This window comes from Symphodus melops, assembly GCF_947650265.1.
Source record: "Symphodus melops genome assembly, chromosome: 19".
In the NCBI taxonomy this organism is placed as follows: Eukaryota; Metazoa; Chordata; class Actinopteri; order Labriformes; family Labridae; genus Symphodus; species Symphodus melops.
The window spans coordinates 15,971,936-15,993,054 of NC_136709.1; the positions used below are offsets into that span (position 1 = coordinate 15,971,936).

The following is a 21,119-nucleotide window of genomic DNA, read 5'->3' on the forward strand; positions in this document are numbered from 1 at the left end:
TTCAAAATAAAGCTATGGATCTTTTTATAAATAAATATATTTAAAGGAAATGAATAATAATAATAATACATTAGTTGTATATAGCGCGTTTCTAAATACTCAAATACCCTTTGACAAAAAAAAACAAACAACAATGATCATTGTAAAATAATAAATAAAACATAAACTATCAACATAAGGGGGAAGGATGGGACTTGTAATCGATGTTGAAGAGCTTCTTGTTCTTGTTGTTCTTGAAATTAAGAAAACAAGAACACCAAAATAGGAGATTAAATTATTCAGTTAGAAAACAGTTTTTTAAGGTTTAAAAAATGTATAACTTCACAAAGATTGTATGAGTTATATTATGTTTAATATGCGTTATGAGTCGTTTCTTAACTGCTAACATTTTGTGCTTTTATTGCATCCTGCATGCTCTGTAGGTTTTCCGGCGATCTGTGTGAGTTTTGATGTAGCTGTGATTGCGTACGGCTGATGCGGATTCACGCAGACCAGGACCTGTGATTGACAGCGCGTTCCTCCAATAGGGGACTACAATGTGTAGTGGGTCACCTCCTCGTCTGTGGAGTGACTGAAAAACAGGGCAAGGTTGGCAGATTGTCTGTGTTTGTTCAAGTGATCAGAGCACTCTCTCCTGTCTCTGTCTGTATAATGGGAAAAAAGAAAAAGAGAGCACACAACCTCATACTGGAAAAGACTTTATCAATTAGTTTTAAAATGTGTTTTCTCATGACGTTACACCAACAATTTCCAGTTGCAGTCTAATTGGATTCATTTTTGTTCCAACTAAACTTATGCTATTTATTTTAGTGGTGGAATTTAAACTGAGATTCAGAATTCAGAATAATTGCTATGATACATAACAGCAGAGTAATCTCATACTTTGTCACATAAAAATAGAAAGAACAACGGTGGCTCCTTATTTGGGGTATTCTCACTAAAGGCTTCTGCATAGCTGAACTTTAAAAACATTGTTGCCTTTTGTTTTGGTAAAAGAACAACATTCAGACACTGAGAGGAAAGTTTGCGGGGGCAAAATGCAACATGTATTTCACCTCGATCGGATCATTTCAGACTTTATGAAGATTTGCAGTGATTTTAAACAGGCTCAGGAAGGTAATTATGAAACATAATGCTGACCCCTATTTACTCAAGAATCCTCCAGTGTTACAGCTTTTCAGCCTTTTCTTTTTTTCTTTACCACAAATGCACATGTTTGGATGACTGAATTAGCTACTTAAGAGCAGGAAAATATGAGAAATAAACACTGAAAATAAAAAGAAGCAACAGTGTTCACATAAATCAAGTATATCGTCTCTAAATGTCTTTCTGATCAATGAGCAAGAAGTGTGAGTCCCGCCAGCTGCATTGTTGTCAGGGTTGTGTTTACATCATGTATACATGGATGTGAAGGCCTTTGCTTAATTTCCATAATTGTCTTTATAGATCACAGTAATTCTATGTCAATTCATGAGCAATGTGAAGCTATGAGTTAAAAGTATGCTAACATTAGCCTGCTAACACAACAAAGCAGGCCTCAGGTAATTGCAGCTTGAGCAAAGGACAATTTTGTCTGCTGCTTGCGTTTAATGGTGCCTATTTATGGTGAGTTCGAACTCATAACTTCTCAGCGAACAGGGGTAAAGAGGGGTTGAAGGTGTGCAGCTGAAACAGAGGTGTCGTTAAATTGGGTTTTGCAGGCTAAGCAGACACTAGATCACTGTGGTTTGTCTTACCTCTAAAGTGTAACACCAATGGCTGGTTGAAACTAACTGTTGAGCAGAGACTGAACAATTAGTTGATCTGTAATTTAAGAGTGAATAATTGGAATTGAAAGATATTAAGTGGCAACCTCCAGGGTTGAAAATGAAGCCAATGTGGAAGTGCAAAACCCTGCAGTTTGTTGAGTGCCCGCTTGAGGCTGGAGTCACAAACCAAGCCAAAAAAGCTTGTTTTTACAGCAGAAATTTACAGCCAGGTTCAAAAAATAAAGTAGGTCGGATTATCTCATGTCTCAATCGACACACACTGTAAGCTACGTGGGATTCATTTTCTAAACCTTTCTGTTTTGATTTTATGAAGGATAAGCTTTAAATCACAAAAAGGTGCGTAGCTGCACTGATTGAACAGGCGAACGTGAAAGTAAGGGGGAGACAAGATGGTGATCGCCATTGAAGGGACTCTAAAACCCGTGTAGTTAACACATCGTTGACCTCCCAAGGCTACATCCATACATATTTATAGTCTTTGTGTTGGATAGAGGATTTTTAACCTTTGTGATGACAATTGTTTTGGAGACAAGTATCACGTCTTGTTTTAATGTAATGAACGGAAGAGGATGGTACCTGATAAAGCATGATGTGTACCACCCATCTGTGTTGTTTTTATCAGATAAGCCGGGAGTTATTTGTAAAACATTTTTTTGAAGAATTTCCATCTGTTGTTGTTTAAGTAATATTAGTTTTATTTTGTTTCATGTTTTGTTCTTGTTGTGTTTCCTGTTTGTCCTGTTTGTCTCAATACCATGTCATTATAGTCATGAGCAGAATAAGTACATAAAAATCAAACTACCAATTCTGTCCTTAGGTGATTGGTGAACCTACTATGCCCCATAACCTGATGCTTTTAAAACTTGACCTCAACAGTCGAATTTTCATTTGCTTAATGTACTGTTTGTGTCAATAAAATATTACAAAAAGCGATGGTGACGGATAGCCAAATGGTTATGTTACATGCCTTTAGTCCTCATTGCAGCCGCCATGAGTTTGAACCCGGTCTCAGGCCTTTGCTGCATGTCATCCCCAGACTATCCTCCTATTTCCTGTCTCTCATGAAATGTCCTATTCAATAAGGCAAATATCTCCCAAAAAAGTATTAAAAGAAGAGCAAAAACATGTATGTTACAGTTTACAACAAGAGGCATTCAACTTTTCAAAATCCAAAGGAAAAAAAATGCAAATTTGTACTCAAGCGTAGAGATGCTGTAACCTTAATGACTCCATAATTATTGGATTATCAGTATTGTTACTGTCAGTTAGTTAAACAGTGTTGACTGATGTTTTGTTCCAGATCAGCTTTAAAACATTTTGCACACAATGATGTATCACAAAGTGTTTATACATAAAAACAAATCAAACAGCCAGGCTTGGTCTTGCTCTGGTAGATTCATAAATTAAAAGCAAATGTGATAAATAGGTGGCAGCAAGACCCTTAACAGCCTTTAAACACCAATAAAATAATGTTAAAATCAATTCTAAAACACTGGTAGCCAATGCAGAGACTTTAAAGTTGGTGTAATGTGTGCTCTCTATTGGTCTTCATCAACAGTCCTGCAGCTGTTGGAGAGGCTGGAACTGAGAAATATTCCCTTTCTGAAGACCAGAAAGAAGAGCATTGCAGTAATCAATTCTGCAGGTGATAAAAGCATGAATAAGTGACACTGACCCTTATATGAAGTCCTGAAAAAAAAGATCTTGTACACACAAGATACCATCTCACTTTGTGCCCCCAAGTTATTTACATACACAAAAGATTAGTTTGACTTTTTAGACTTCAAGGGCTTTGTACCTTTGTCCATATGATCATTTATTAAAATATTTTTCCTGACCTGTAAATTTCCATTTAAAATAAATATTTGTAAGTGCAGATCAACATTTTTCCCATTTTCAGAATAATTAAACTGTTTGGTGGAAATATTTTTAATTCATTAAAAAACACTAACAAAGCTGAAGAAACATGACTTTCATCCTTATGTTACAGTTTTGCTCTTTTAAATGGACACTCTGCATGATTTCTAGACCTAAGCTCCATGGAAACCGTCTGCATGTGTTGATTTTTGCCGTGTGCTACAGCTCCATCTTGTTGACACACAAACACACTCCACCTGGGGTACAGAATCTTCCTGCAGATCAAGTCTTTATGTCTGCATGTCTGGGTTGCAGGGTGTTTTTTGAAAACACTTCATGCCCTCCAGGCTTTGTCCCCTGGCTTACATATTCATGACAGACCTCCATAATAATCACAGCTTTGCATGTAATCAGAATACAACAACAATGAGCGTGGCCTAGTTAGCCTGATGAAGGGAGGGCGACTGAAAGATGTCTAATTTAATCCTCAAACTGGCGTCTGCGCTGCTTAGTTTTGAACTCACTCTCACCCTACTTCTTCTTCATCATGACCAGCAGTCATGATCGCCATAACGTGTATAGCCGTTCTGCCTCGGAGCCATTTTGGACTGGTAACCATGGAGATGTGGGTCATGCAGTGATGGCAGGGAGAGGAGACTTGTGGCTGGTGGTGGAGTCAGAGCACTGCAGGCTGCTGGAGCGGACTGCCATAAACTCTGATTATATCTGGGTCACCAGGATGCTCCAGCTGCAACAGGCAGACAAGACGCTATTATGCAAGAAGAGGGACGAGGGTACTAAGGGGTACAAGGGCTTATAGATGTACATGGGACGTCTGTTTACAGAGAAAGCATATGTTAGGGAGGTGCGTGGTGAAATTACACAAGATCAGCTGAGCAGTGTTTTCTCAGCTCAGCTGTCCACGACATAGGCTACTGTTGTTTAGAAGCTGCTGGATCATTAATATACATCTTATCTGACCTAATTTTTGTAGTTAACCTATAAATGCATTAAGCTCTTAATAAGGTTGGGTAAAAAAGTCATATGCATTTAACAATCTACAATAATGCAAATAGATATGTTGTGGGGAGGTTTTTTTAGGCCTACATTTACAAAAAGACAAAGATCTTCTCTGGTGGGGAGCTCATGGTGTATTTATTAAAACATCAGGCAGCAGGGAGAATATGTGCTTCTAAATATCGGTTAAAACAATCCAAATGACTGGCATCTACATTTAAGCACCAGATGTTGGCCATTTTGTGTCTTTTCAAAGCATGCTTTTGACCTGCTGTTTTTGTTATTTGTCTTGCCATCAGAGAGTCTCCGCCTCGAAATCAATGTCCATCTAATTGTGTCGGCCCCCTCTGGAATCTGTTGGACGTCTTCGTCGTTCATTTGGTCAGAAAATCAGCCAATTTCTGACCATTTCAGTGATATTAAAAACAAGTTGTTGGCCATGTTGTTGTGGCTCTTCCATTGTCCATCGCCCCCCGACTCCATCAGCCCCCAATCTCCCAGCCCCCCCACCGCCCGCCTCCTCGTTGGGTTGGGGACTTGTGATTGGCAGAGAGGGGGCGGCTTTGTCGTCATAGCCCCGGCGCCCATTCATCAGTGGACTTGGGCGTTGTACTCCGCATCTCATTTGCGGCGGGGCCAATTTCTCCATTTACAAACCCGGGCTCGAGAAAAAAATCGAAAGAATTCGCCTTTCTTTTGCACCTTTGCCACATTTTTGCAAGCTCTCACACATCCCCTTTGTGGTCATTTCGGTTTCGGGCTGATTCCTGGTCTTTCGGTTGGAGAAGGAGGTGTCGGCGTTTGACTAGACATTTTGGGGAGGAAGCTTGCGGTCTTTGTTCATTCATTTTGATCGGTTGGGTTCCTTTGTTGTACCAAAAAGCATGGGAGCACAAATCTCCAAAACCGCTGGAAAAGACGAAGCTGCGGTGGAAAAGCCTGCAGAAGGTGCAGCTGTTGCAGCAAAGACAAATGGACAGGTAAATGAAGCTTGAAATATTTTAGTTTGGTTTTGTCTCATTTTTGCAATGTGTTGCGTCAATGGCGTGCTCCTTGTTCCCTGTAGCGCATCCCCACGCTCACCGGCATTCAGGGAAAGTGGCCACATGTTAAATTTCACCGGCGACTGATTTTTATTCTCCAGTTTAATGAACTTTGCACCGAAATAATGTGCTGCATAAAAGGCTTTTAATGAATGCTTCTTATTTCAGCACGTTAATTATTAATGATTATTTCGAAAATGAATGAGACCAGACTGCATTATTAATTATGTCAAGGGGTTTTGAATTAAATTTTAGTTAAAATTGCATTTTCGATCAATTTGAACAATTTCAACGGTATTTCGAAGTTAATTTGGTGGCTTTTTTGGTTGAAAATCGTGCGCAAGGGTTGTGGCCGCTTTCACTGGTGGTGGCATGGCCATTTTAAAAAACGATACCACCACGCCTTTGTTGCCAGATTCAAGAAAGGAGCCATGTTTTTTTTTTTTTTTTAAACACAATTTACCAATTCAGTACACCTAAAATATATAAAATACGTGAAATAAGCCGAGGGAAGAACATGAATATTTAAATAACTCATTTATTTTGAATTCAAGAGTCGTTAAAAAACGAATAAAAATATCCCAAATTCCTCTGGTATCCCAAAATCCTCATTGAACGCCACCTGGCGGATCCGGGCGGTACTGCAGTCTGCCCAGCCAGCCTACTGCTGAGGGCCACATATCTGTCGTCACTCTCCTAGTAACAGATGTTGCTGCAGTTTTCGGACTATTTTCCTATTGGCTACTACTAGAGGCTGAAATTGATTAAATACCAAAGCACGCCAGATTTTTTTATGGGTTAGTCTTGCAGCCACATGTTCATATGTAGGCTACTGCTATGCTCGCATGCTTGATTACAGGCAGAAAATTGTCCACAACTGAATTTGGTTAAAATGGCAGAGTGATGTGCACAACACTAACATAAAATCTTTTATTTCATTTTTTTCTTCCAGGAGAACGGACATGCCAAGACCAATGGGGATGCCTCTCCAGCTGCAGAGGAGGCCAACAAAGCTGATGTCCAGGCCAACGGCAGCACTCCTACTGAGGAGGCGCCAAAAGAAGATGGCGAAAAAGTAGAGGGTGCTGAGGTCAATGGTGAGAAGGAGCCTGCTGCCACAAATGGAGAGGCTTCTGCCAAGCCAGAGGAAGGCACTCCATCCACCAGTGAGGATGGGAAGCAGAAGAAAAAGCGTTTCTCCTTCAAGAAACCCTCCTTCAAGCTCAGCGGCTTCTCCTTTAAGAAGACCAAGAAGGAGTCTGAGGAGGCAGCAGAGGAGAGCGCAGCAGGAGGAGAGGAGAAACCAGCGGAGGGAGAGAAGGCTGCATCTGAAGAAGCCCCTGCCGAGGAGGCCAAACCTGCTGAGGCTGCCGAGGGAGCCAAGGAGGCTGCAGCTGAGGAGCCAAAAGCTGGGGAGGAGGTGAAGGCAGAGGAGCCAGCGGCGGCAGCAGCAGGTGGAGAGGAGAAACCAGCTGAAGCTTCACCTACTGAGCCAGAGACGGCAGCCAGTCCAGAGGCCGCTGCTGAGTAATCCTACTGAGAGAGAAACCGGAATGAAGTAGGTGAAGGAGCCCGTGTGAAGGAAATGCGAGGACTTGTCTAAAACCAGGGATTTTTTTTTGTTCATTTTTTTGTTGGTGTTTGTTTACTATTCTGCAACCATCTCATCCATAATGACTGCAACGTCCTTGGCAGTGGTGGACAGGAGGTGTACTGGCGAGTGTGCTGCTTCCTCACTGCTCATTGGTGCTTGCAATTGTGACGTGGGTGAGTGTGAAGGTGTGAATGCGAGTGTGAATGTTTTTCTACATGAAACCATGACTGTGTTGACGCATACCTGAATTCGACATATTTTATCCAAGTATTTGGTGCTGGGCAATTGGATGTAGCAGCTAAAGCTGTGTCTGCAAGAAATGACATTGTGATATTTAAAGGGAAAGTCCTAAACCAAGTCTTAAATGTTGTCTTTGCAGTGCACAGTTGTTTACAACTCTTAAACTCTCAATGCTCCTGTGGACACAACCATTCCTGAATGAACTAGATTTAGTGAACTGTCAAAATGATAGGTGCTCATCACTTCCCATTATTAGATCCCACCATTTCAAAACTCTGTAGTAATGCACGTTGTATAGACTTTGATATTACTGGTTTTATGACTGAGATGTACCTAAATGACTGAAGTTTTTAACAGATTACCCATTGTAAATGAAGTTTTCTTGTTTTTCACCATTTGTAAGATTGAATAAAATTGGGAGATGTTTTAAGCAAACTTTGTATCGCACTGTGATGACTGAAACACAATTTAACACTAGAAACCATTAATGAAGGGTCATGGGTGCAATGTTTCAACAGCATTTCTCTGTAAATACCTAGGATTCACTTTATTCAATTCCCAAATGTACATCACAAACTGGTTATAGGTGTTAAGTTTATTATGTGTGAACAGTACGGAATAAAGGACTTAAGTTTGACTCGGCACTCTGTGCTCATTTACTGTCCCTTTTTGTTACATCTGGTGAGAAATTAAACCATTTTAGGAGGTGGTGAATAAATGCACTAAATCTTTGCTCTACAGCACCATCGTGTGTTGCATTTCAAAATAAATCCTGATTTTTCCACCAATCGGTATTTACTCACACTATGTTGGGCTGTATGTGGATCGCTCAATATTTTATTATATAGATGGTTTTACAACCCTTATTTTAAAGATAAATAAGCAGACTGTGAAAGCACATCAGTAAGAAGGAAAATAAATCAGTGCAACATCTCTAAAGATGTTTTTGCTTAGTTAAATCTATTTTTTAAAAAACCCCCAAAAAAACAACCTTCCAATAAATGAAGACAAAACAGCTGTAGCTCTACACTACAAAGGCCCCAGTAAGAACTGAAAGTGTGTGTATCATAATCACATAAGCAGTCTCATTTTGCTGTATGAAAAAAAGAATGCATTCAGCCACCCTCCAGTATTTTTAGGAAATTGCTGACTTACTCTAGGAACAGCCGCATCGTAATTATGTGACGAGGTTCGACGTAAGTTGTGTTTGATTCAATGACAGAGCTTGGGTCTTTCCAACCTAAATGATAGTGCTTGAAACAAACATTTTTACAGTGTCTAGGGCCTTAGTATCTGAAACAAACAGACTGCTCACAGATCTGATGCCTGACCTCGCTTGTCAACATGTTGGGGTTTTTTTCGACAAAACCCCAAACGCCACTAAAAAACAGTGTCTTTTTAAGAGTAAGGTTTGTTGTAAAAGATCTCTGGGATGTTTTATCCACACGTAGCTGTACACATTCTGAATTCAAACCAACAATTTCCTTTTACCCAGTTTAACCCTCTGTACTGCTGCTTTGACCACCGCAACATGGGTGTGTTTTACACATTTTTCTATTTCTGCTTTCTGGCCTGCATGCCCATCTTGCTCATGTTGGCCTCACATGCAGCTCTAAACCATGCAGCTTCCCATTATGCCACATACCACTCCCCGAGTCGTCCTCTCTTAGCCTCTTTCTAGACACATTCAAACCAAAAAGTATATATACGCGTATAAAAACACATACTAAAGGAGAAAATATTCCTTTAACAGCTGCAGATATTTTGGAGTATGGCTTGTGGGGTCAGTGCTGCATTTGTGTTCCTGTCTGTCCCACCTCATGCACCAACCACAGACCCGTCTCTGAATGGCAGTCCCCTTGGATGGCAATCCCCAGTGGTTTCCTGAAACCAGCTTCCTCTCTCTCACCTAACCACCATCCTGCACTCTCTCTCTCTACCAGGGGAGATCAAACAGCTGTGGCCCTGCCAGAGAGGACCATCCCTGTCCCCCATCCCACAAGCTGACTATTTTCAGTACACCCACATTCAGACCTGCATGGTGGAGTAGCTCTTGTAAACTCAGGCGACCAAGCAGGCGACCAGTGGCCATCATGTGAGGAGAAATTCAAACTTTATGGTCCTTGTCCGTCCCAGCTTGTACCCAACTAATATTCATACAACTGAATGCAGTTTGATGTTATATTATTGGTTAACTATATCACATTTGTTTTACTGCTAGAGTTTCTGCTTTCCTTGCAGATGTAAGGTTTCTTACAGAAATCAAAGATAAATCAACCGGTCAATAATAATAATTCCTGGTGTGGAGCGAATAGTGAAGGTGGTCTGGTGGTTGGAGAGGTGCCTTTTAGCAAGGCACTGAACCTCTAACAGCTCTGGTGTGCTCCTTGTGTAGCACTGTGTAGCAGCCCCACTCTGACATCTCTCCACTTATGCATGTCCACAGATCCTGTTTGTGCATGAGAGTGTATTTTAGTGTGTTTTGAGAAGCGTGTCTCTAAGATAACAGAGTGTAAATCTGAATCTCCATCAGGAATTATTAAAGAATGAAAATAATTTTGAAGAGGTTTATTTTATTTATTTATATCATATCATATTTTAAATAGCATGGAACTGTTCACCTTGGCTCCATGCATCTGATACTATTTTCATTTGCTTTTATACAGTTTCATCTCATCATAATACCTTACAATATGCGTCATTATATTTCTGCATATAAAAGAGGAACTTGAATAAGGATTACTCGTTCCCAGAATCTGTTGCAGAATGACATGAAACTCAGGGAGTTGATGTCCTTCAATGTTTTTAAATCTAAAATAGAAGCTGATTCTTTGGGACGTCAGTGGCTTGAATGCTAGAACTAGCGATTCCCAGATTTGACTCATACGGTACATGGTTCTCTTTTAATGCAAATTTGAGTGTTTCGTAAATAGTACTTTGTCTCCCTTTGTCTCTACGCCTGTCTCAGCCAGGTCTACCTTTGAAAAAAGGTTCTTAATCCTTTTTGGTCCAACCTTGTTAAATATCAACAATATTTTGTTGATAGCCCTTGTTATTTAAGAAAGCTTTTAGAACTTTTTTTAAGTCAACTTTGTTTGTGTGAGCCAGTTTTATTAGCACTGTACCAGTATTTTTCTTATGGTTTGTAAAACTTGATGCATGTATGATATAATTATATATCTTGATGTGTGGTACTTGTATCCACAGATTCTCCAGTAAAAACAAATATATCAAAATCTTCTGTTAAAGAGGTAAAGTAGCAGTTGCTGTAATGAATTACTGATGGTAAATCAAGATTTTCCTACATTTTTTATGAATAAATATTTAATTTAACATTCATAATCTGCCTTTAATGTTAAAATGAAATCTTTAGTCATTCTGCACACTTACACTGTAATATTGATATTATTGCATTAAATGCTGCCATCAGTAACTATCTTTTCACTCAGCAATGTCACATGAAAAATCATAAAAACTCATCTTTTTAGAAAAGCCTTTCTCATTATTATTATGAGTGTTGTTAAAGATAATCACCACAGTGCTGATATTCAGCACAACAGTAAAACCTCAATATGAATTGATTGTATCCAATAGTATTACAAGCAGCAAGTAATAGAAAACAGCAATAAGTCAAAACAAATCATCGTTTTCTTCTGACTTATTCATGTTGTCCCACCAACACAGCTAGTTTAGCCACTTGACAGTGGTCTGTTGCTAATCAAGATATAACAAATTTTCCCGCACACTGGCTCCTTTGTGTTTCTGCTGTCATCACCTGGCTTAAAGGCCAGGACAAACATGGGAAGGACACAATAGTTGACTGCAAATAATAACTATGTATTGTTAAAAGGTAAACACTTGACTCATGGCTGTGTGGCATAATGAAGTGTGAGATGTGAAGCAAAACAGAACAAAGACTGACGTGGAAATGATGGTTGTGATGAGTCCAGTCCTGGAATGAGAGAGAGAGACAGAAAGACAGAGAGCGAGCCAGAGAGAGAGAGAGAGAGAGAGAGAGAGAGAGAGAGAGAGAGAGAGAGGGAGAAAGAGAGAGAGAAAGAGAAAGAGAAAGCCAGGGCAGCATGGGGGCTGGGCTTTTATGCCTTGAGAGCACCACGCCCAGATGCTCTATATTGAACCGAGCTGATTTCTCTCAGTAAAACTGGAGACAGAAACCATTAGCAGAAGCCTGACTGTTGGAGGAGAGGCAGTTACTGTCTAACTGCCTAAACTACTCACCAGCTTCTTTGAATTATGTGTATTTATTAGTATGTTTCTATGTTTCTATCAATCATGCGATTAGTGAAAGAAGAGTGTGTTGCAGGTTGATATGGTTGCATGTATAACACTGAGGAATCAGATCGTTCATTCTAGATGAAGACTGTTTCTTCTAAATTGATCAATGTGAGTGGTACATGGATAGTAAAAAGTCCCAGTGCAGTTAAACTATATATCAGCATACATAAAATGCCTCATGTCATATCAGATTAACAAATTAGTTTGAAAATGTATCTTGAATAACGTAAGTATAATGAGAAGAAGATATACGTTATTAATCCCATGAGGGGAAATTGAATTTTACACTCTGAGGTTGAACATTCTACGCACACATACGTAGGTTGACATATACACACATGTACAAACAGAATCCTATGAATTAATGGAGAGATGTTAGAGTGGGGGTGCCGACCAGAGCTGCTGTGCTGGGGATTGTTGCCTTACACCTCGGCAGTGCTCAGGAACTGGACTGAACTGGCGCCTACCCTGCTACAGATCAAATTCCAGATTTGTTCAGCACGGGGACTTCAGTCCTGAGTTTTTATGAAATATGATCACTGGTTTAATCTTTCTTTGTTTTTCACTTGAGAGTTTTTCTGTTTTCAGTTGCCCAATATTAAATGTTGTTTTCATGTTTATGCTATTTTTTTAAAGTTAAAGGTTTGCTCCAAAGTACTAGGATGGCTAGTAGAAGGGTTTTAATTGTATTTTTTTTATCATAGAGAGAATGTGGCAGAAAGCTTGGTAGAACAATTAGCACAAAACCCTCCTTAAAGGAACCTTATTAAAATGTAACTTGAAAATGGATACATATTATTTCAAAAGATAGACCAGTATACAATCAACACAATCAAATAAAGACTTTGAGTGTTTGTTCTCATGCAAGATGCATATTCTTTAAATGTCTTATTGATTACTTGAAGATCAAGTAATCAATAAGATTTAAAGAATATTTAGAAATATTTGTCCTCATATAAAAAAAACTCCTTACACATAATTTAGTTAGTTTAGAAACCTTTATTTCAGTCATTATGCTTTACATGACATAATGCATGTTCGGGAATATAACCATGTTGTTGGTAGTTTGTGTTTTCATGACAGTATTATGGTGACTGATTTCATTTTAATGGTCAATTTGACCATTACAATTTCACAATATTCAAGTCACTCACAAGGATTAACAGTTAGAACATGTTACATAGAAAGTATTTGTGTACTTTTAATAAGATTATTGGTCACCCAAACAAAAACAAGCTGGTACAAAAACAAACAAAAAAAAACAGACAAACAATTAAGAGTAACCAGTTGACGTCAGTATTAAAGAAACAGAGTGGAAAAAAGTCAGGACACAACAGACATAACACCTGCATTTCACATGCTGTCTCCCTTACAAAAGCTCACTGGTAACTTTGTGGATTGCTTCCCCCATCCCTGATCACCTGTTTTCATAAATTAGTTTTCCTTCTTCTAAGCACCTATTTCTTGTAGTTTCAAGTCGCAATGCTACTATTCCTCAAAGAAGGGTGAACTGCCTGTCTGCTTGGTTGAGGAAATAATGAACAGGGAGTTTACTTTAGTTTGAGAAATAGATTGCAAATTTAGTTGGTTGGCTTTTGGGACGTTCAGTATCAACGTATCACGTTGAAGCAATGAGGAAGCCAGAGAAAGAGCAGTGGACATTCTCAGCTGCAAAGACACCATTGGCCTCATCATCTGGGATCTGGACGTAGACAGTGTCCTGCTCATCGAGCAAGAGAACAGCACTACCGGACATCTGGTCCAGGAAGCCCTTGTTGTACTCATCATAAGTGAACATAACAGGCTGGCCATTCTTGTACAGAGCCACCAGGGCATGTGCGCCATTAACATGGATGCTGTAGGAGAAGTAATAAACTCCAGGAATCTGGCAAGTGAAGATGCCGGTCTCAGGGTCATAATGATTCTCAGCATTGTACACTATCTGGTCAAACTTAATGGGGCTGCCAGCAGCAGGGTAGGGGGTGGCCAGAGATGCGGTGAAAGCAGACATGGGAGACTTAACCATAACCTCAGCTAGTCCCATCCCCTTCCCCTTCTCAAACATAACCTCACCAGGAGGACCAGGGGGACCAGGAGGACCAGCTGGGCCGGGTTCTCCATCACTACCAGACTCACCAGGCTGACCAGGGGCACCCTGGGGCCCTGGGAGACCCTTAGCTGCCAAACCTGCGGGGCCAGAAGGGCCAGGAAGACCTGGATGTCCCTTAGGACCAGGTGCACCACTAGCACCTTGAGGTCCAGCAGGTCCTCTGGCACCTGGAGAACCATCAGAACCAGAGGCACCAGACTCACCAGCACGACCAGGATGACCCTTGGGTCCAGCAGGGCCTGGGATACCTGGGGCACCTGGGGTACCTGGAAGACCTCCATGACCTTTGTCACCTTGGGGTCCAGTAGCTCCTCTGGGTCCGGGAGGACCAGCTGCACCTGGATAACCTTGCTTGCCTGCGAAACCTTGTGCTCCCTGATCTCCCTTGTTTCCCCTAGGTCCCTGAGCTCCAGTTGCACCTGTATCGCCTTTAGAGCCTGCAGGACCAGATTCACCTGGGAAACCTACTGGACCCTGAGGTCCAGCAGGACCAGTGGCGCCAGTTGCACCTGTAGCACCAGTATATCCTGTTGGACCTTGCTCACCCTTTGCCCCTGGGGCACCTGTGGCACCTGTAGGTCCTTTCTCACCCTTCTCTCCATTTGCACCTGGCTTTCCATATCCGGGGACTCCAGGGGCACCAGTGGCTCCGGCTGGTCCCATATGACCTTTAGGACCAACTGGGCCAGGCATACCTGGGGCGCCATTATCACCTGATTTACCTGGAAGACCTACACCTGGGGCACCAGTATGTCCCTTGGATCCCATTGGTCCCATGGGACCTGTAGCACCATCTCTACCTGGACTACCTGACTTTCCTGGCTCACCAGCCGCACCTGGTCTACCTGGCTTTCCTACTCCAGCCTCACCTGGTGCTCCAGGTGAACCCATAGGTCCTTCAGGTCCTGTCTCACCCTGAGGTCCAGGAGCTCCCACCCCTCTGTCCCCCTTAGCACCTGGCAGTCCAGGGATACCTGGATGTCCTTTCAGACCAGACTCTCCTCTTGGTCCCATTGGTCCCGGCAGACCTGAAGGTCCAGGCTTGCCAGTAGCAGAAAGTCCAGCGGGTCCAGGGCTTCCAGAAGATCCAGGGGCTCCCCTGGGTCCCTGCTGGCCAGGGGCTCCAGTGTCTCCCTTCTCACCAGGTTGTCCGTGGCTGCCTGGTTTTCCATGTCCACCAGGAGATCCAGGTTTGCCTGCGATGGAGCGACCAGGTGCTCCGGGAGGTCCAGGTGGTCCTTGTGGTCCAGGTTGACCTTCAATACTCTCACCTTGGGGGCCAGTTGGGCCAGCAGGTCCCTCAGGGCCGGGTTCACCAGGTGGACCTGGCTCACCTGCTACTTGCACAAATGTGAAGACAGAAAAATCACCATCTTTCAATCAAAACCAAACAAGCATACAAAAATCCAGAGAGCACAAATACCTCTGATAATAATGTTGTCATGGCTACAAAGTGGCATCCAAGAGCGCTACTTATAACCCCTGTTACATTAACTAAATATTAATCTGTAGAAGTGTTATACATTGCCATGATTTGTACCAAAAAGTAATAACCACTTATATTTTAGAAACACAGTGTTTAGTATCTCTTTGTGGTGCTGATGGTCAAAGTCATTATTGTATTGGCTAGCTCTCAGTGTGTATGGGTGAGTTTGAGCAAGTTTAATTTTTCACCATTCCCAGTCAAACTCATGATGAATGACACTTTACAAGTTGTTACTCTCCAATGTTTTTCATAAAGTTAAAAAAGATGGATGCATTATACTTAAGTCATTTTAACTTATTGGTACCATTGACTGTACATACTGTATGTAATATATGCTGTCCATGACTGGTCCTTATTCAATTATACTTTATTCCTGTAGAGGGCGCAGGTCTCTTTACACAAGTATTGAGAGTTTGTTTTGGATCTGATTCATAAGAAATATTTTTATATTATCCTTCAACTTTAGGACTTACACTTTTTAAAAACAACTTTTAAAACTCTATGAAGCTTTAAAATAAATATATCTATAGCTTCTTTGTGAAAAAATATATCATATTTATCTATTTTTCAGTTCTAAATGTAATGTAAAAAATAATATAAATACATACAAATATCTTCTAATGCATGTCAAAGAAGTAAATCACACTCTGACATCATTAAAAGAGGAATGCATGTACATTATAAAATAAAAACAATAAATTGCTTTGGGGTTTTTTTCACCCCATATGCCCAAAAACTTTAAGAGACATCTTGAGACTTTATGAAAACGGGTATAAATAAGGATTCTTTTTTATGTGCTGCTTTAATGTGGTCACATGTGTTTGAGTGTAAAAGGCTCACTCCTTACAGCAGCATGGTTTGATAAAGCCAAACAGATGTTTCTACTTTTAAGTGAAACAGGCACACCCAAAACAAACCACATTGCTGGGTGACTGCACTGTAATTGTCAGAGTCAAACTAAAAATAATTCACCAACAGCTAGTTTCTTGAATAAAAATAGCAATATGTTGATTTAGTAAGAAGCAACATGTCATATTTTGTATTGCATTTTAGTCCCTATGCCCATTTGAAGACTTTGTTGTAATATGAATATGTTGAAAATATGAAATTTTTAGGGACACACTGTTGCAACATTTACAGCTAAAATAACAGCAAATTACCAACATATATCAAATCTAAAAACTAAATGCACTGAAAGAAATAGTAAACTCGACCACAGTTTTCTCCTCAACAATTTTGTTGTTTTAACCAAAAAGGAAAATAAAAAAACTAAATTTTCAGGCGTGTTAAAAAATATTTTCTACTAGAGCGTTAAGATAAATGGAGTCCTAAGAAAATTAAAACAATATTAATAAAGTTTGAGCTTGAGCTGAATGAAAAAGAACAAATAAATGAATAAAACACCTCTTTAGATGTATGTGTTTCTATCAGCTGAGAGAAACAGAAAACTAAGGTCCACACTGTGAAAAGCTTTCACACTAAAACGCCTTAATTAAGATAGACTGAATTTGATTGGACAGCCATGTAGACTGTTGCAGCCAATCAGAACACAGGGCATATTCAGCGCAAGGTGGAGGCTGTTCAAAGTACAGTGCAGCTGGCTGTGCCTAGAGTCTGTGTGACTGCTGCTGCTGCTCATACCATTTTAACAATGCTGCATAGTTTGAAGATTCAAAGCTAAGGCAAGACTGTTACTAAATGTTACTAGATATTGTATTTAGTGAAGAAAAACGGACTTGGAGGCAACTATTCTGGCGATTAAACGGGAGAGATGCTTGCATATTCTGTGGTGAGATGATTTTTCTTACCTTGGCTCTTCACAGAGTAGGGCTGGTACTGGGGGGCCTTCACCAACTTCTTCACCACATAACCCTTCCCATGGGCTGCCGTGGAGGCCACCATAAAGAGGAGGATGCACGCTACTCGTATGTCCATCTTGCAAACTCAAACCTGCCGGAAAAAAACAACCACTCTTAAGGTACACAGTTTCAGCAAGCTCCTCTAGTGTGGAGCTACTATACAGGGCTCGAAAACTTTCTCAGTAACTGTACAGTCAATATAGCTTTAGAAATAAGCAATGTACAATGAATTTAAAGTCAATTTGAGCATCATGAATCCTACATGACCTGGGAAACTCAAAGTCAGCCAAAATCTGCCTCCCTTTCCAAGAATGCCAAAGTAACAACACAGGCCTAGAATGAGCCTGGATGTTGACTACACTCCTCCAGAATTAGGGCTGTTTGAAAGGGAAGAGAAAACACACGTACCAGTATCCAAGAAGGGAAAAAATCAATCTCTTCAGCACCAGTGAGCCCCTGATGCTGCTGTATATCCTTAGGGTAGGAGCACAACTGAGGATATGCTGCTCTCCAGTACAATGATGAGAGTATTTATACTATATCTACCCCTTGCATCATTAAGAAAAAAAAGAAAAGCCCCTACCAAGCAAGTACCTCCCTCCTCAGAGCTAGGCTGTAATTAGCAGACAGATCTGCCCAAAACGGGCATGTCACATCAGGGGTGCCTCTGTGTCTTGAATATCCAGACACATGATTATCACTTATTTCAGTCTTTCTTCTGAACTAGAAATAATCATGTTTGCAGCAACAAAATAAAAGTTTGAAAGCCAAACAAAGAACTCAAACATGCATGGTGGGAGGAATCGACTCAATCAAAGAACACCTTTACTTTTTCAGGCTTTTTGTACACTTTTTCAATCAAAATTCAACGTTTTTATTGCTCTGGACATACACATAAAGTTTTATTCTTTTATGATATAATAGCTGTTCAAATATGACAGTTTCTAAAATAGTCAAAACAAATCTATGAAAAACTACTTGAAGTGGCACCTGTGTTGCTTGTATAAAGCTTGCATTGAGGATGTATAGTAGCAGACTCATCTGCAAATTTACATTTTGTCCAGCCGGCTGCAGGAGACTTGCCTTTACTTTTCCTGACTGTCTGGGCCCCTGCACGCCTGCCATGATAAGGTAAACAAGGGAAGTGGTGGGGAAAGGTTGTCCAGAATGCCATGGATGAAAGGTAGCATGGAGCTGAGTCTACTTGGATTGAAAGCAAATAAATATGTCTATTTATATTTTGATGGCTGCATTATTTGAGAGATTCACAGATTTAGCTTTGTACATTTCCTGAGAATTATTTGGTCAGCTCGCCATTTTGGCTTATTAAGGACAAAGGGGTCTTTATTTCAGCATGAACTCTTTTACTTAAGTTGTGTACTTTTGCAAGTTTCTCCCCCTCAAAACAGCTAATAAAAACTATATAAGGAGCCACTGGGAAAGACATTTGAGCTAGTTTATGTGAAGCCTTTCGAAATCATTGTGCAATAGCCTTCACAAACAGTACAGCTGTTTGGACACCAGAGGGCAGGTTTTCACTGTTGCACAGCCGTCTCCGTGCATGGAGCGTTATCAGGCCGCTGCTGCAGTGAAGACGCCATGCTCCTGTGGTCGCTTGTTATTTTTGGTCCCCTCTGTGCATATACCTCATCAGAGGTTTCAGGCCTATTCCTACAATTACAGCTAGCTTCTGTCATGATGCTGTATTTCCTCAATCAGCGCTATCCTCCAGTATTATCCTCCCTCACACTCCACCTTGCCCTGCTTACTTTGAGATCCTCCAACTGTAATTTCTCAATTTCAGCCCAGCCACATCGGAAATGCATACACCCAAATAATCACATGTTCTCAAACACACAAGTGGCCATAAACGATGTGTAGGGTACTGTGAATCCCATCCCAGGATCTTCCTGAACATGGGACCATGTATGGTACATCCTGTGCACCCCTAATGCACATACGTACTGCTGACAACATAAATCCTGAAGCGTTGCTGGGTTGAAGTCCTCACCAAGTTTGTATGAGACATCTTTTTCTTTTCTGTTCTGTTTAACAACACGTGAGTTTGACAGGCGTCTTTCACCAGAGCTATAATTAAGATTCTAAAACATGGAACTCGTTTGAACCCTTTTTTTTTCTGTAAATTAGACCAAATTATCTGCAATTTTCTAAAGTGCTACCTTCTCTGGTTTCTAGCACTTAATCATGTTTGGCAAGCATTGTTTAAGTTTGTACTTAAAATCTAATTTGTGATCTTCAATCCCAAATGTTTGAAATTCTCCTGTAACCAAGACAGAAGTGACAGCTGACAGCAAAGGTGCAGACTTACTACCTGAGGCTGTGCGGAGGTAGAGAAATCACCATGCTCCATGTGCAACTCCAGCAAGAGGAAGACAAGCTTTGGGTCGTAAATGCGAGTCATATTTTTCAGCCTGATTGCACAGGTTTGGTCCTGATTTATCAGCTAAAGTAAGTCATGTTTGTCCTGCAAGTTTTCCCCCGGCTGATTTCTCCAGTTGGATTGTGTTCCCTGTGCCACTACTTTTTATGCATTTTAGTTAAACTAAAGTGTTTCAAAATCTCTTTATGCTTGTGCCTAAGACGAGGCCCAGCTCTTCCAGATTTAGTCCAATTTAGATGAAATGACAGAGCAAGAGAGGGTGGAGTTTTATATGTTTATAGGTTCCAATGATTTAAGTTTATTCATTTTATTTTGCAGCTGAACCAGTGCAAAAGAACAATGATTCATCTCTTTATGCATAAAAAAAGGAACCACATTCTGCATCTGCATGAGAGCCAGTGAGGAGGCAGTAAAGTCTATGCTAGGCCTTGGAACCAAAGTGTACTTTGGCTTGAGGAAGACTTGAATTAACTGAGTAATTTGGATGTTGTTTATAACCTTGCAGCACATTTCTTTTTAATTCGCTCGACAGTCAACACGCCTCTGCACTTGTTTGTGAAGGACTCTGTGTCCTTGTGCTCATGGTGGCAGAATTGAAGGCTGTGAAAGTGCACGACAGGGCGCTCTCTGCTCAGCTCATTACAGCGCCGCCGCAGCAGCTTGATGTGGTCGACAGGCTTCATTGTAATAACCATTAAGAATTAGGTTCACAGCCTTTAAGCTGACGTTGCTTCGCTCTCAAATTGTTAAGAGACCCTCAATGTAAAATACGCACATGCTTTCATTTTCTTGTCACTTATTTAATATATGACATAAATGTTTTACTGAATTTAGAAAAAAGAGTCATTATGACGATGACACACCCAAAGTCCCAGAGAGTCTCACAGTCTCTAAAATCTGAATCCTAAATGAGGGCTGATTTGGGTTTTTATGTGTTTCTGTGATAGTTGGTGTCAGTGATTAAAAGTACATTTGCGCAATAGTACAATTTTCAGGTACTTGTCTACTGTGCAACAAAAATAAATATTCTTTAAATGCCATTTACTACATTTTAGATCAGTTGCACATTTAGATAACTCTTATTACAGAAAAAGTAGAACTACTGGAGGCTCCGCCTGAATCACTACACTTTGAAGAATCTATAAATATCGAACATGGAGTCAAAGGCACAACATCATAGTATTTTTGTATACTTTTTGTATACATATATTTTTTTTTACTTTTTTGCTTTCTACTATGTTATACTGTATTAGTCACATTTTTGTGCAGATTTTAGAGTCTTCAATTTAACCCAGTGGTCCAATTGACTTGTATCTATTGTTTACACTTTTATAATGTTTTTTAAGTTGATATTAGCTGTTTGTTTTCTTTTCCATTTGCCCAAGGAAAAAATCCCTTCTGGACCAAAAAAGTATATCTGGACTTACCTAAAAGATAAATCAACTAT

At 40.5% G+C, this 21,119-nt stretch overlaps 2 protein-coding genes across 2 annotated transcripts; one reads left to right on the forward strand and one right to left on the reverse strand.

Moving 5' to 3' along the window:
* The first annotated feature begins 5,229 nt into the window (after positions 1 to 5,229).
* Positions 5,230 to 8,157, forward strand: LOC306840111 (myristoylated alanine-rich C-kinase substrate-like). The gene is made up of 2 exons (XM_079369192.1): positions 5,230 to 5,623; positions 6,639 to 8,157. The coding sequence occupies exons 1-2, from the start codon at positions 5,528 to 5,530 to the stop codon at positions 7,215 to 7,217; spliced, it is 675 nt and encodes a 224-aa protein (XP_079225318.1). The 5' UTR covers positions 5,230 to 5,527; the 3' UTR covers positions 7,218 to 8,157.
* A 4,652-nt stretch (positions 8,158 to 12,809) lies between these two features.
* col10a1a (collagen, type X, alpha 1a) lies at positions 12,810 to 17,761 on the reverse strand. Its single transcript, XM_079370476.1, has 3 exons — positions 17,680 to 17,761; positions 17,221 to 17,362; positions 12,810 to 15,263 (listed from the first exon to the last, which is right to left on the reverse strand). The coding sequence occupies exons 2-3, from the start codon at positions 17,345 to 17,347 to the stop codon at positions 13,435 to 13,437; spliced, it is 1,956 nt and encodes a 651-aa protein (XP_079226602.1). The 5' UTR covers positions 17,348 to 17,362; positions 17,680 to 17,761; the 3' UTR covers positions 12,810 to 13,434.
* Between the last annotated feature and the right edge of the window lie 3,358 nt (positions 17,762 to 21,119).

What these genes read in the sequence shown, in the direction of transcription:
- LOC306840111 (XM_079369192.1), top strand. Translation starts at nt 5,528, where the DNA reads ATGGGAGCACAAATCTCCAAAACCGCTGGAAAAGACGAAGCTGCGGTG. An exon ending in CAGCAAAGACAAATGGACAG is followed by an intron (nt 5,624 to 6,638) that starts GTAAATGAAGCT and finishes TTTTTCTTCCAG; the next exon opens with GAGAACGGACATGCCAAGAC.
- col10a1a (XM_079370476.1), bottom strand. Translation starts at nt 17,347, where the DNA reads ATGGACATACGAGTAGCGTGCATCCTCCTCTTTATGGTGGCCTCCACG. An exon ending in CTACTCTGTGAAGAGCCAAG is followed by an intron (nt 15,264 to 17,220) that starts GTAAGAAAAATC and finishes TTGTGCAAGTAG; the next exon opens with CAGGTGAGCCAGGTCCACCT.